General features: G+C 60.4%; 1 protein-coding gene across 2 annotated transcripts in view; it reads right to left on the reverse strand.

The window, feature by feature from the left end:
- Nucleotides 1–12,500, reverse strand: part of SNX17 (sorting nexin 17) — a 38,482-nt gene that overhangs the window by 3,425 nt on the left and 22,557 nt on the right. For both annotated transcript variants that reach the window (XM_054021257.1, XM_054021258.1), the window contains exons 2-7: nucleotides 6,884–6,958; nucleotides 6,085–6,202; nucleotides 4,761–4,825; nucleotides 4,015–4,125; nucleotides 1,652–1,742; nucleotides 985–1,072 (exon numbers count right to left, since the gene is read on the reverse strand). In XM_054021257.1, coding sequence (XP_053877232.1) covers nucleotides 985–1,072; nucleotides 1,652–1,742; nucleotides 4,015–4,125; nucleotides 4,761–4,825; nucleotides 6,085–6,202; nucleotides 6,884–6,958 — 548 coding nt within the window. The remainder of the gene's footprint in view (nucleotides 1–984; nucleotides 1,073–1,651; nucleotides 1,743–4,014; nucleotides 4,126–4,760; nucleotides 4,826–6,084; nucleotides 6,203–6,883; nucleotides 6,959–12,500) is intronic.

Here is a 12,500-nt window from a genome sequence, read left to right on the forward strand (position 1 = left end):
TGTCCCCCTGTCTGTCCGATCTTCTTGGGGCCCAGGGCTTTTCCGGTAGCTAGGCCCAGCTCTCATTCTCCGTGCTGGGTCGTGGGGGGCCTGGTCGGGCCCCAGGTGTGACCCGGGACTTTTTTGGTGAGATTTTATGGCCCGTGCATGTGGCTCAGGGTTCCCTGCTCTCTCTGCACACTGGGGGCAGGTCTGCACTACAGCTCTCCCGCCGGCTCACTAACTCCACGCCAACGTAGCGCTGGCTACACGGGGTAACTCTGTCGCTCAGGGTATGGCTTATTCACACCCCTCCATGACACGCTTACACCACAGCAATTCTGTCGTGCAGACCAGGGCTGAGTGCGAAACGGAACGAGGCATGGCCAAGCGTCACGGATGCCGCCTGGGCGCAAGCAGCTACTTTAACGAGAACTGGCTGGAATCAGCCCGAGTGGAGACGCTGGTCGAGTCAACAGGAGCGAAGTGACCAAACCGTATTGTGGGAGGCCATTGGCACACCTGGGAGCCAAAGCACGCGAGCAGTGAACCCAGCGCCGTTACAGCCAGCCGGGAACGCGGGTGGCTCAGAGACAAGGGCCCAGGGAGAGAAACGGCTCTCGGAAGAGCGTGGCGTTGGGGCGTTGCTCCCACCAGCACGGCCGGCCTCGCGCGTGCCTGGCCAGACTGAGCTAAGGGCGCCCTGCCGACAGGCACGGGGTGTGCTGCTCCTGGGCGGGGGGGGTCTCCGTGGGGCGTGCGGCAGAGCGCCATGGTGAGACCCGGGGCGCGTGACCTGCGCTGGGGAAAGTGCGGCCAGGCAGCGCCCCGGAGAACAGGGCGCGAAGTGTCGCAAATCCCTGGAGCGGAGAGGCCCAGCCTTGCTCCTCACTCCCCAGGGACACTGGGCCAGGCTTGGGGACACCACGGGCAGCCGAGCCAGGGGGCTGCCGTGGGCCCAGCGAGGTCCCTGCCCCGGGCAGCCCGGCCGGCCGAGCCACTCACCTCTTGCGCAGGATGATCTTGTACTCGGGGCTGCGGAGGCTGGTGACAGACACGTACGGCAGCTCGAATTCCTGCAGCTTCCTCATGACTGCCCAGGAAAAGCAGCGCTCAGACCCCACAGCTCAGCCAGACCAGGGACTCCTCAGAGAGCAGGAGAGCTGTCTCCTCCCTGCCCCACCCCACAGACCCTGCCCTCCCTCCACGGGGCCCTGCCCGCCCCCCCACAGACCCTGCCCTCCCTCCACGGGGCCCTGCCCGCCCCCCCACAGCACTCGGCCCTGCCCGCCCCCCCACAGCACCCTGCCCTCCCTCCCCAGGGGCCTGTCCAGCAACCTGCCCTCCCTCCCCGGGGCCTGGCCCACACCCGGCACCCTGCCCTCCCCCCCCAGGGGCCTGCCCGGTGCCCTGCCCTCCCTCCCCTGTGCTCTGCCCCGCGCCTGCCCTCCCTTCCCAAGGGCCTGCCACCCCCACAGCACCCTGCCCTTCCCTCCCCCACGGCTCACTGGGGCTGTCCCCTCCCTGTCTCACACCTGGCGCCCTGCCCTCCCCCACCCTCCAAGGGCTGTCCCCTCCCTTCCCAGGGGCCTGCCCCACACATGGCACCCTGCCCTTCCTTCCCCCACCACAGGGCTCCCCGGCTGCAGCCCCCCAGGAGGGAGGCACTCACAGGAAAAGGCTCCGTCCGTGGCTTCTCTCGCCAGGAAGAGGCTGAAGTAGCCGACTAGGTCCTCGGGCAGATCCAGCTTGGAGGCGACAGCCTGGAGAGCGAGCAGAAAGTCACCTCTTCCCGCAACCCCTGAGCCCGGCCCAGGGCTGGCAGCCCCCACCGCGTTCCGCTTCCAGCCAGGCTGCCAAGGGGCCCGCTGGGGCAGGAAGCCACAAGGGTGCTTGGCACCCCAGACGGCATTCCCCAGCCCCACCCAAAGCCCTTGGGAGCTGGCACCAGTCTGGGGTGGGGCAGAGCCCCCCTCATGCCAGCAAGGGCCAAGCCAGGCAGCTCCCCGCGTTTCACCCTGCCTGTGGGGGGCCATGCTGGGGCACATGCTGGTGCCCTGCCATGCCCACTCCCCTAGGCTGGCCTGCCGCGGCAGCCCTGCTACGGGGCGAGGGGCAGCACGGGACAAGCACACGGACGGCTCTGGAGAAACAGCCCGGGGGGAGGGGGGGAGGGGCTGATGAGCAACCCCAGAGACACATCCCTCTGCCCTGCACCCCCCCAGCCCTCTGTCCTGACCTCGAGTCGTCCCCCACCCCAACCCCCAGCCTTCTGCCCTGCATCTCCACACACACCCCAGCCCTCTGCCCTGAACTACCCCCACACCCAGTCTTGTGCCCTGCACGTCCACACCCCCCAGCTCTCTGCCCTGACCTCGAGTCCCCCCCAACCCCCAGCCTTCTGCCCTGAACCCCCCACACACCCAGCCCTCTGCCCTGACCCCCCACACACACCCCTGCCCTCTGCCCTGAACCACCCCCACACCCAGTCTTGTGCCCTGCACGTCCACACACCCCAGCTCTCTGCCCTGACCTCGAGTCCCCCGCAACACCCAACCCTCTGCCCTGAACCCCCCACACACCCAGCCTTCTGTCCTGCACCCCCACGCCCCCCAGTCCTCTGCCCTGACCCCCCCCACACACCCAGCCTTGTGCCCTGCACGTCCACACACCCCAGCTCTCTGCCCTTACCTTGAGTCCCCCGCAACACCCACCCTCTGCCCTGAACCCCCCACACACCCAGCCTTCTGTCCTGCACCCCCACGCCCTCCAGCCCTCTGCCCTGACCTCCCCCCACACCCAGCCTTGTGCCCTGCACCTCCACACACCCCAGCTCTCTGCCCTGACCTCGAGTCCCCCCCAACCCCCAGCCCTCTGCCCTGAACCCCTCACCCAGAGGGCTGAGCAGGCTGGCGGCGTAAGATCAGCATTTTAATTTAATTTTAAATGAAGCTTCTTAAACATTTTGAAAACCTTGTTTACTTTACATACAACAATAGTTTAGTTAAATAATATACACTTAGAGAGAGACCCCTTCTAAAAAAACGTTAAAATGTATTACCGGCACGCGAAACCTTAAATTAAAGTGAATAAATGAAGACTCGGCACACCACTTCTGAAAGGTTGCCGACCCCTGACCTAGGGGTCACAGTGGACGAGAAGCTGGATATGAGTCAACAGTGTGCTCTTGTTGCCAAGAAGGCTAATGGCATTTTGGGCTGTATAAGTAGGGGCATTGCCAGCAGATCGAGGGACATGATCATTCCCCTCTATTTGACATTGGTGAGGCCTCATCTGGAATACTGTGTCCAGTTTTGGGCCCCACACTACAAGAAGGATGTGGAAAAACTGGAAAGAGTCCAGCGGAGGGCAACAAAAATGATTAGGGGTCTGGAGCACATGACTTATGAGGAGAGACTGAGGGAACTGGGATTGTTTAGTCTCCAGAAGAGAAGAGTGAGGAGGGATTTGATAGCTGCTTTCAACTACCTGAAGGAGGGTTCCAAAGAGGATGGAGCTCGGCTGTTCTCAGTGGTGGCAGATGACAGAACAAGGAGCAATGGTCTCAAGTTGCAGTGGGGGAGGTCCAGGTTGGATATTAGGAAACACTATTTCACTAGGTGGCTGGTGAAGCACTGGAATGGGTTCCCTAGGGAGGTGGTGGAATCTCCTTCCTTAGAGGTTTTTAAGGCCCGGCTTGACAAAGCCCTGGCTGGGATGATTTAGTTGGGAATTGGTCCTGTTTTGAGCAGGGGGTTGAACTAGATACCTCTTGAGGTCCCTTCCAACCGGATATTCTATGACTCTGTGAGGGGGCTGGCGAGAGACAGCCGGGGCGGTGGGGGGGTGAGGACATGCCGGGAAGCGACCTAGAGCCCGTCCCGCCCCAGCACAGGCCCTGGTCTCACTCCCCTGGGCCAGCAGAGGCAGGATCACGCGGGATGGAACCCCCGGAGCTCAGCTGCTGCCCCCACCAGCGCCCAGGTCCTTCCCCTGCCTGTGCCCCCCACCAGCGCCTCTGCCCTCCACACCTACCTCCAGGACGTCCTCCGTCTGGTCCGAGGTCAGGATGGTGACCGTGACCTTCTGGCCATTGGAGAGCAGCACCTCCAGCGGCACCTCCTCAGTGGGGATCTGCTGCGTCTCCTGGGACATGGGGATAAGGTGAGGAGGCTCTGTGCGCTGCCCACGCCGCCCAGGCCCACACCCCCACCCGTGACAAGGGGGAATTTTCTGTGTTCTTTTTACAATGCCTAGGTGTGCCTCAGTTTCCCCGGCACATTGCATTGCTCCCCAGGTTGGGGAATGGGTGGGGTTGGCTCGCAGGGCAGGCTACGAGCCCGAGGTGGGCGTCACATCCCTGCTGGGTGGAATGAACAGTCAGCCTGGAGCTGGCTGATCGAGGAGCCTGGAGACCCAGCGCCAGCCCCAGTGAGTCCTGGCTGGGTAGGGGGCCGGGCAGGACGCCTGGGGGGGCTCTGACCTGGGAACTGACTGAGGAAGGCAGTCAGAGACACGGCCCGATCATGGGCTCATGGGGATGGCCTTGGGCGCTGCTCTGGGCTCTCCTCCGGCGCTGACACCCCGAATGCCGGGAGCCTCCCCGCGGTGGGGCAGGGGGCTGGAGCCCAGGGGCTAGGAGGCAGGGAGGCCGCGCAGCTGACCGCGGAGGCAGAGTGAGAGCCCAGGGGGTGTGGCTCACCGTGGGGTCCCCCCTACAGACTCTGGGAGCTGGGCATAGCCCTGACCCCCCCCACACCCGCTTCCTGATCCCCGCTCACCTGCTGCGCTTTGCGCAGGAAGCTGTTGAAGGTCTCGCTGCCTCCCAGCACTGGGTCCTGCCGCACTAAGGGTGGAACAACACAGGAGTCAGGCGGCACGTCCAGAACCCCCGGCACCCGGCCCAGAGACAACTACACCCACCTCCCCCGGGGGACCCTCCAGTCCAGAGACAGCCGCACCCTCCCTCCCGCGGCACCCCCTGGCCCAGAGACAGCCACACGCACACACGCCAGGGGAGCCCCCCAGCCCAGAGACCGTCACCCCCCTCCCCCTCGGCCCAGAGACAGCCCCCTCCCCATGAAACCCGGCCCAGAGAGAGCCCCACACACACACCCCGGGGGAACCCCCCGGCCCAGAGACAGCCACACACACACCCCGCGGCACCCCCCGGCCCAGAGACAGCCACACCCTCCCCCCCGCGGCACACCCCGGCTCAGAGACAGCCCCACACACACACCCCAGGGGAACCCCCCGGCCCAGAGACAGCCTCACCCTCCCTGCCACGGCACCCTCACGGCCCAGAGACAGCCACACACACACGCCACAGCCCAGAGACAGCCGCACACACACCCCACGGCACCCCCTGGCCCAGAGACAGATGCACACACACACACCACGGCACCCCCCAGCCCAGAGACAGCCACACACACACACCCCGTGGCACCCCCTGGCCCAGAGACAGCCACACACACACACCCCGGGGAACCCCGCAGCCCAGAGACAGCCGCACCCTACCCCGGACTGCTCCTAGGGCACTGGGGCATGGAGCCAGGGAGAACCCAGGCCAGGCTGCCCAGCATCAGCCGCTGTGAGTGGTCACAGGCCTGGCTCCACACTGGGAGAGATGCCCCAAGCCAAGCAGTGCTCGAGCTAGAGCGGATGGAGAGCAGGCCCAGCCAGTCTCTGGGCACAGGCGTTCGCTGGCAGTGATCACAGCACACCCGGCTGGGGCCTCTGCAGCTGGCTCTGTGCCAGCGGTGGTGTGAGGAGCGGAGCGACCAGCCCTCTCGGTGCAGCTCTGTGCCCAGCAGCGCTGTGGGGCGCGGGGGGAGGCAGGCGCTGGGGCCCTGCAGGCAGGTCTGCGCCCAGCAGCGCTGTGGGGGGAGGTAGGCGCTGGGGTCCTGCTGGCAGGTCTGTGCCCAGCAGCGCTGTGGGGCGTGGGGGGAGGTAGGCCCTGGGGCCCTGCAGGCAGGTCTGTGCCCAGCAGCGCTGTGGGGCGTGGGGGGAGGTAGGCGCTGGGGCCCTGCAGGCAGGTCTGCGCCCAGGCCGTGTGCACACCCTGGCTGCTCCCAGTCGCTGAGGGCTCTCTGTCTGCCCACTTACCGGCCTGCATGTATTTCTCCAGCTGCTCTCGCCTCTGCTCCACCTCCGCCGGGGTGAGGGTGAAGATCTTCTTTGGAGGAAAGGCGGGCACCACATTGGCCCCATATTCTTTCCTTAGCTGAAAAGAGCACAGAACACAGGGCACACCTGAACAGACCCACAAGCCCCACGATCGCCTCCTGGCCTGAGCCCGTCCCACCCTTTCCTGGGGCATGGGGACCATCCTCTGAACCTCAGATGGAGATGGGGTGGCATCTATCTCCACCGCCCCAAACACGGGGGAGAGTCCGTCCCTCTAACCACCCGGGACCCTGAGAGATGTCTCATCAACGCGCCACAAGGGAAACCTCTGCCCGAGCCTGGAGATGGAGAGACAGACAGCCCAGCGCTGCGAAGGCCAGGCAGCGAGCGCCCGTCCTGGGAGCCAGGCTGGCCTCACACAGCAGCACCCCCAGCTCAGACTGCAACTGCACTTTCTACACGCAGCAGGGAGCAGTTTGTGGGGCCAAGGCCTGGCAGGGGACTGTGCCAGGAGCCACCCCAGACAGCTCCTGCCCTGTGCGGAGCCGGGAATGGCTGACTTTCTCAGCAGCTCGGCTCAGCTTCCCCCCACCCCGCTCAGAGCCCAGCCTCTTCCCCTCCTGCAAGGCAAGCAGGGCCGGAGATCTCAGCGGGGGCCATGACTGGTGTGAGGACACCCAGCGCTGCAGGTGCCGGGGCGCTCTGGGCTGTTCTTGGCTGGGCGGGGAGCAGGGGACAGACCCGCCCTCCGGGCTGGGGCAGGCAGGGAGCGACTCACCTGTTCATGCAGGCCCAGCAGCTGGCTGTAGCGCACGCGGCAGTGCAGCACGCCGTTCACGTGGATGTTATAGGCCTGCAGGGGGAAAGGAGACCCCAGAATCACAGCCAGCCCCCAGCAGAGGGGCTGATGCGCCCGCCTGGAGCACTGGCAGGATCAGGGCTCCCCAGCTCTGCAAGGGGCAGGGGAACCTGCGAAGGACGGAGAGGGGAGAAGAGACCCCAGAGCCTGCTGAGCAGGGGGAGGCGAGGGGCCCTTTGTGGAAGAGGTAGCACTTGTCCGTGATCTGGCACGGGCGCTGCGGGAAGGCACTGCCCTGCGCCCGCTCCCAGAGGTATCCTGCCCCTCCCAGCCCCCTGGCACAGTTCAGGCCTCCCAGGCAGGGCCGTGAGCCAAGGGCCGCAGGGAGATGCCCCCCACAGACCCGCAGGCCCTGTGCCAGCCCCACAGAGCCCACTTTCCTTGACCACGTGGGTTTTGCTGTGGTACAGTGGCAGGCCACCATCTCCTGCTCAGCCCTGGTAGTTGTTACAGGGTTAGTGGCTGCGGGAGTCTCTCAGCAGGCACCAGCACCCTGCAGGAAATGGGGCTTGGCTGTGGGGCAGCACAGTGAAGGCTGCAGCCCGGCCCAGGTGCGGGACTGGTATCTCTGGGGCAGGGGCGAGTGTGGACCCTGGGGGCAGGGGCAGGGGCAGACCCAGCAGAGGGGGACTAGCAGCTGGGCTCCTCAGGGCAATCTCGACGGGTTGTGAGTCACTTGGGGAACTTCAGAGCATCTAAGGCCAGAAGGGACCTCGTGACCCCTGCACCGCGCTGGGCAGAGACCCCCACCCACCCCGGTGAGCCATGCACCCACCCACGACGCTCCGCGGACACAGCACAGCTGGCTGTGAAGCATCAATGGCGATTTCCCCTCTCCAGGAACACTGGCACCTTTAGTCCTGCCTTGGCCTGGGAGAGCGAAGATCTGCGTGCTCTGAGAATCGCCCCCACGGAGGTACTCGGAGACAGCATCCCATGCACCAACCTTCCCTGTGCCCCAGCTCTGGAAACCCCACCCCAGGAAGCAGCCGCTTTGCCTGACACCATCCAGTCCCCAGCATGGGGCTCCCGGCTCCCTCCCTCTAGCTGGGCAGGGACACTCGCGCTCTCTCTCTCGGTGTTTACTAGCCAGAGAAGTCGGATGCCTGAGGAGGGAGAATTCTCAGGCTAATGCCACACAGGCCTTTCCGGGGTGTGTCAGGCGCTTGCCAGCTCCCTGGGAGAGGGGGGCAGGGCTACCTGAAGACAGGCTTGTGAGAGACCAGAAAAGGACTCATCCTTAGCAGCAGCTGCTGACTCAGGAGGTGATTCCGCCCTTTGCTGGTTTGCTCTCCCATCGGTCTGGTTTTAGAATGCCAGGGCCCACGCTGCGCAGAGCTGTCCCCTACACTCCCCAGGGCACTGCTGGCTTGGACGGCGCTGAGCCCTCGCTGCCGGTGCCAGCCAGGTAGCCAAGACACAAAGCAGCAGGACCACGCACAAGGACAATGCTATTTAAATAAATATATAACAAATGGACAAAAGGAGAACGAAATAGCAATCAACATAGATTTGAAATTCTGACGTACAAAATTGAAAAGGAAAGCTAAAGACGTCATGGAGAAATCCATGGCTGGCAGAGTGAGCACCAGTGTTCCCTCTAATTTTTCCCCCCAAGTGCGGAATGAATTTTGTTATGTGCACCAATATGGAGGTGATGCGTGGGCCCGAGGGGTTCAGAGTGTGGGAGGGGCCTTAGGGCTGGGGGGGGGTTGAGGTCTCTGGCTGTGGGGCAAGCTCTGGAGTGGGGCTGGGGATGAAGGTTTTGGGATGCAGGCTGCCCCGCGGCTACAGCAGGGAAAGAGGGGACTCTCCCCCCACTCTCCCCAAGCTCTCGCTCCCCACAGCAGCACTGGTCTGGGGGGAGTGGGCAGGGGGTTGACGTTATGAGTGTAATATAATATCTCATTGGAAGGTGACAGGGCCAGAAAGAGTTAATTAACTTACAGACTGACCTGACTCATGGCCGAACTGTAGAGACTGGTTAGGAAGATCTGTAAATGAATAGAGCTTTGAAATGCAAGTCTGCATTGTTAAAAGTAAAAGGGTAGGTGTTTGCTCAGGTCTTGTGATGTAAGCAAACAAGTCTTGTCCATTGCTTTTAAATCAAAGATCAAAAAAGGAATATTAACATTTAGGAAGACACTTGAGGGAAATAGTATTATTGTCTCTATGTCTCTTTGAAGGTTGTGGTAACCTGTATCTGAACTGTTTAATGGATAAATTACCCTGTGCTAATTGCCAGGATGTGGTGAAACCTTAAGCCAAAAGGACTGAGATCCCCAGTCACTGACTGGAGTCACCCTGAATATGGACATTGGACTATAACCTATGGACTATTTCTAAAAGGACTTTTGGCAACTACAAGCTCATCTCTGCTGTGTCTGAACCTCAAGAATTGAATTCAAGTCTGTCTGTAGATTGATCTTTTAACCAACTCTCTCTCTCTCTTTTCTTTTTTAATAAATTTTAGCTTAGTTAATAAGAATTGGCTATAAGCGTGTATTATGGGTGAGACCTAAGTTATAATTAGACCTGGGTATGTGGCTGACCCTTTGGGGTTGGAAGAACCTTTTCTTTTATATGATGAGATAAGATTTTCAGTAATCATCATCATATCTGACAGGTGTGTCTGGACGGAGGCCTGAGGCTGGGCACCTTAAGGGAACTGCGTTGTTTGGACTTCTGAGTAACCAGTGAGGTCCTATAGAAACTGTTTTGTGCTGGTTGGTAAATCTAAGTATTGGAATAACCACCAGCATTTGGGGTTTGTCTGCCCCGGTCTGTTTGCAGTTCACCCGAATTGAGTGACCTCAGCTGGCTCCCACGGGCAGCACCGTCACGGGGGGGGGGGGGGGGGGCATCTCCCCCCGCCGCAGCCCTGACCACCTGTGCGGCATTTAATAGGCTCCTGCGCGACTACACAGCTTCGAGGGAACTTGGGTAAGGACAACAGGAAGGAGGGTTTTTTGGTTTTAAGTCTGGTAGGATTTTTGTTCCTGACAATGGTACAGGCCCATCACTAGTTGGAGACGGGGGAAATGTGAATAACGATGCAGGAAAGCCAGAAGTGGTCAAGTTCTGTGTTTGGAAAGAAGCAGGATGAGGTACTCCAGTCATAGCATGAGGATGAAGAAGTTCTTTCCAGTCCATTCGTGCCAGAGGAGGATGTGAAATGGCAGCTGTGACGAAGTGGGAGTGCTCTGAATGTTTTCTCTGAAGAGTGTGTGTGCCTCAGTTTCTCCTGTGTGTTACTCGAGTATCTAGGTGGGGAGATCAGGTGTGAGATCGTTGCAGAGACCCCTGGAGGGCAGGTGTGATGCCGACTGGCTGCCTGAGCACAGAGACCCTCCGACACTCTGTATGCTGGCAAATGATAGCCGGAGCCTGGCCCCTGCAAGAAGCCAGCCAGGGATGTTGGAGAACAGAGACCAGATGACCTGTTTGCCTGGGAAAGAGACAAAGGACAGAGGAGGGGAGCTGGGGAGACTGAGGCTGGAAGCGAGTCAGTCTCTTGGTTTGGGATTTGGGGGGGGGGGGGAGCCCAGGGCTCTGGATCCCCCCAGATGGACTTTGCGGAAGGCCCCTACTCCCTGTGCTAACAAGCTCTGTGCTGCGCTGGGGTCCCGACGACTAACAACCCGTCTGCGTCACACGCTGGCTGCAGAGTGGGGGGCAGGGCCCTTTGGGAGGACTCGCTACAGGGCGCTCCCGGGGCGAGCAGGGGGCTGAACGCTCCAAGGTCAGACCCAGGAGAGTGGCCCTGAGGGGAGAGACACTGCACTAGAGTCCTGCCTGACTTCATTCAGAGCCGTTCCAGAGCCCCCAGACTGCATCTACTAGGAATAAATATTTTCCAGTCAATCAGCAGGCCTCGATTACTTGCACAGAGTCCTAAGAGAGGCCGAAGAGGAAGGGCTGCCTGTGACCGAGGGAGCGAGCAAACAGGAGCAGCAAACATGGGAGTTTAGAGGGGGCGCATGAGAGCCAGAAATACGGAACAATCGTTCTCTAAACTTAGGCCAACAGCCCCCACCCCAAGGGAAAAACCACAGAGAACAAACCAACCCCCCAACAGGAGTAACATAGGCAGGAGTCCAGCAGCAGAGTGGGGACTGTCCTTTATTGCACTGAATGCAGCATGCAGCCTTGTGGGCGGGTGGCGTACGTGTGCATTCGGTGCAAGCAGCTCCTGGCCCTCAGAGATGGAGTGCAGGCTTTGCAGAGCAGAGTGGCTGAACCAGAGGAGCGCAGGGAGACAGAGAAGCACACCGAGGAGATTTTCCAGGACACAGTAGAATGGTCCCACCCCCGGTTTGACAGCCTCTGTGCTGCTGAGGAGGATGAAAGTCTCAGGGAAGGAGAACATCCAACTGGAGCAGAGGGAAACAATCCCATAGTTGGGACCCTCCTTCCAGGTGATGTTGTGGTATCCTCTTGCACTGAGGATACCTCTCCAGCGATTAGGAAGAGACAGGTATTAGTAATGGGGCATTCAATCATTGGAAACAGAGAGCTGGGTTGGCAATGACCGGGAGAACCACATGGTGACTTGCCTGCCTGGTACAAAGGCTGCGGATCTCTCCAGACATCTAGATGGATTGTGTGTAGTGCTGGGGAGGAGCCGGTGGTCGTGGTACATGTAGGTACTCATGACATAGGGAAGGGTAGGAAAAAAGTCCTGGAGGCCAAATTTAGGCTGCTAAGTAAGAGATTAAAGTCCAGGACTCCATGGGAGCCATTCTCTGAAATGCTTCCAGTTCCACGCGCAGGGCCAGTTAGCCAGGCAGAACTGCAGGGTCTCACTGCGTGGATGAGACGATGGTGTAGGGAGGAGGGGTTTAGATTTATTAGGAAGGAGGAGCCTATACAGGCAGGATAGGCTCCACCCACACCAAAATGGACCAGACTGCTGGCATGTCAAATTAAAAAGGTCATAGAGGAGTTTCTAAACGAAGGGCTGGGGGAGACCCGACAAGTGCGGAGGAGAGACCAGAGACATCCCATGGCCATAGAGGATCTATTACTCCTGGGGGGATTCTGCGCCCCTGAGCAATGCAGAATTTCCTTCCTCCCACAGAAACGGGCTGAGTGCTGCTAGTCACCACTACGGGCTGCTGGACCCGGCAGAGCCCAGCTCACACCGCTGGGGAGAGAGCTAGAGGGAAACCGGCAGCTGTATGTGGCACGCAGGAAACTCAACACAAGCCTGGCACCCAGCATCAAATTTCTGACAAATTTTATAAGTGCTTGTTTACAAATGCAAACAGTAGAAATACAAAGATGGGTGAACCTGAGGGCCTGGTATTAAATGAGGATATTGATGAAACAGGGAACCACAAAAACTCGGTGGAACGATGCTCATTAATGGACATGGTGATACCAGGGTACAAAATACACAGGAATGTCAGAAGGTCACACTGGTGGGGAAGTGGCACTATATTGAACAAAAAGAGTCAAATATAGCAAAAATCTTAAACCAAACAGTGTCACTGAATCTCCATACTGGAATAATCAGACTATAGCAGTAGGAATA

Source organism: Malaclemys terrapin, chromosome 3, assembly GCF_027887155.1.
Source record: "Malaclemys terrapin pileata isolate rMalTer1 chromosome 3, rMalTer1.hap1, whole genome shotgun sequence".
Taxonomy (NCBI): domain Eukaryota; kingdom Metazoa; phylum Chordata; order Testudines; family Emydidae; genus Malaclemys; species Malaclemys terrapin.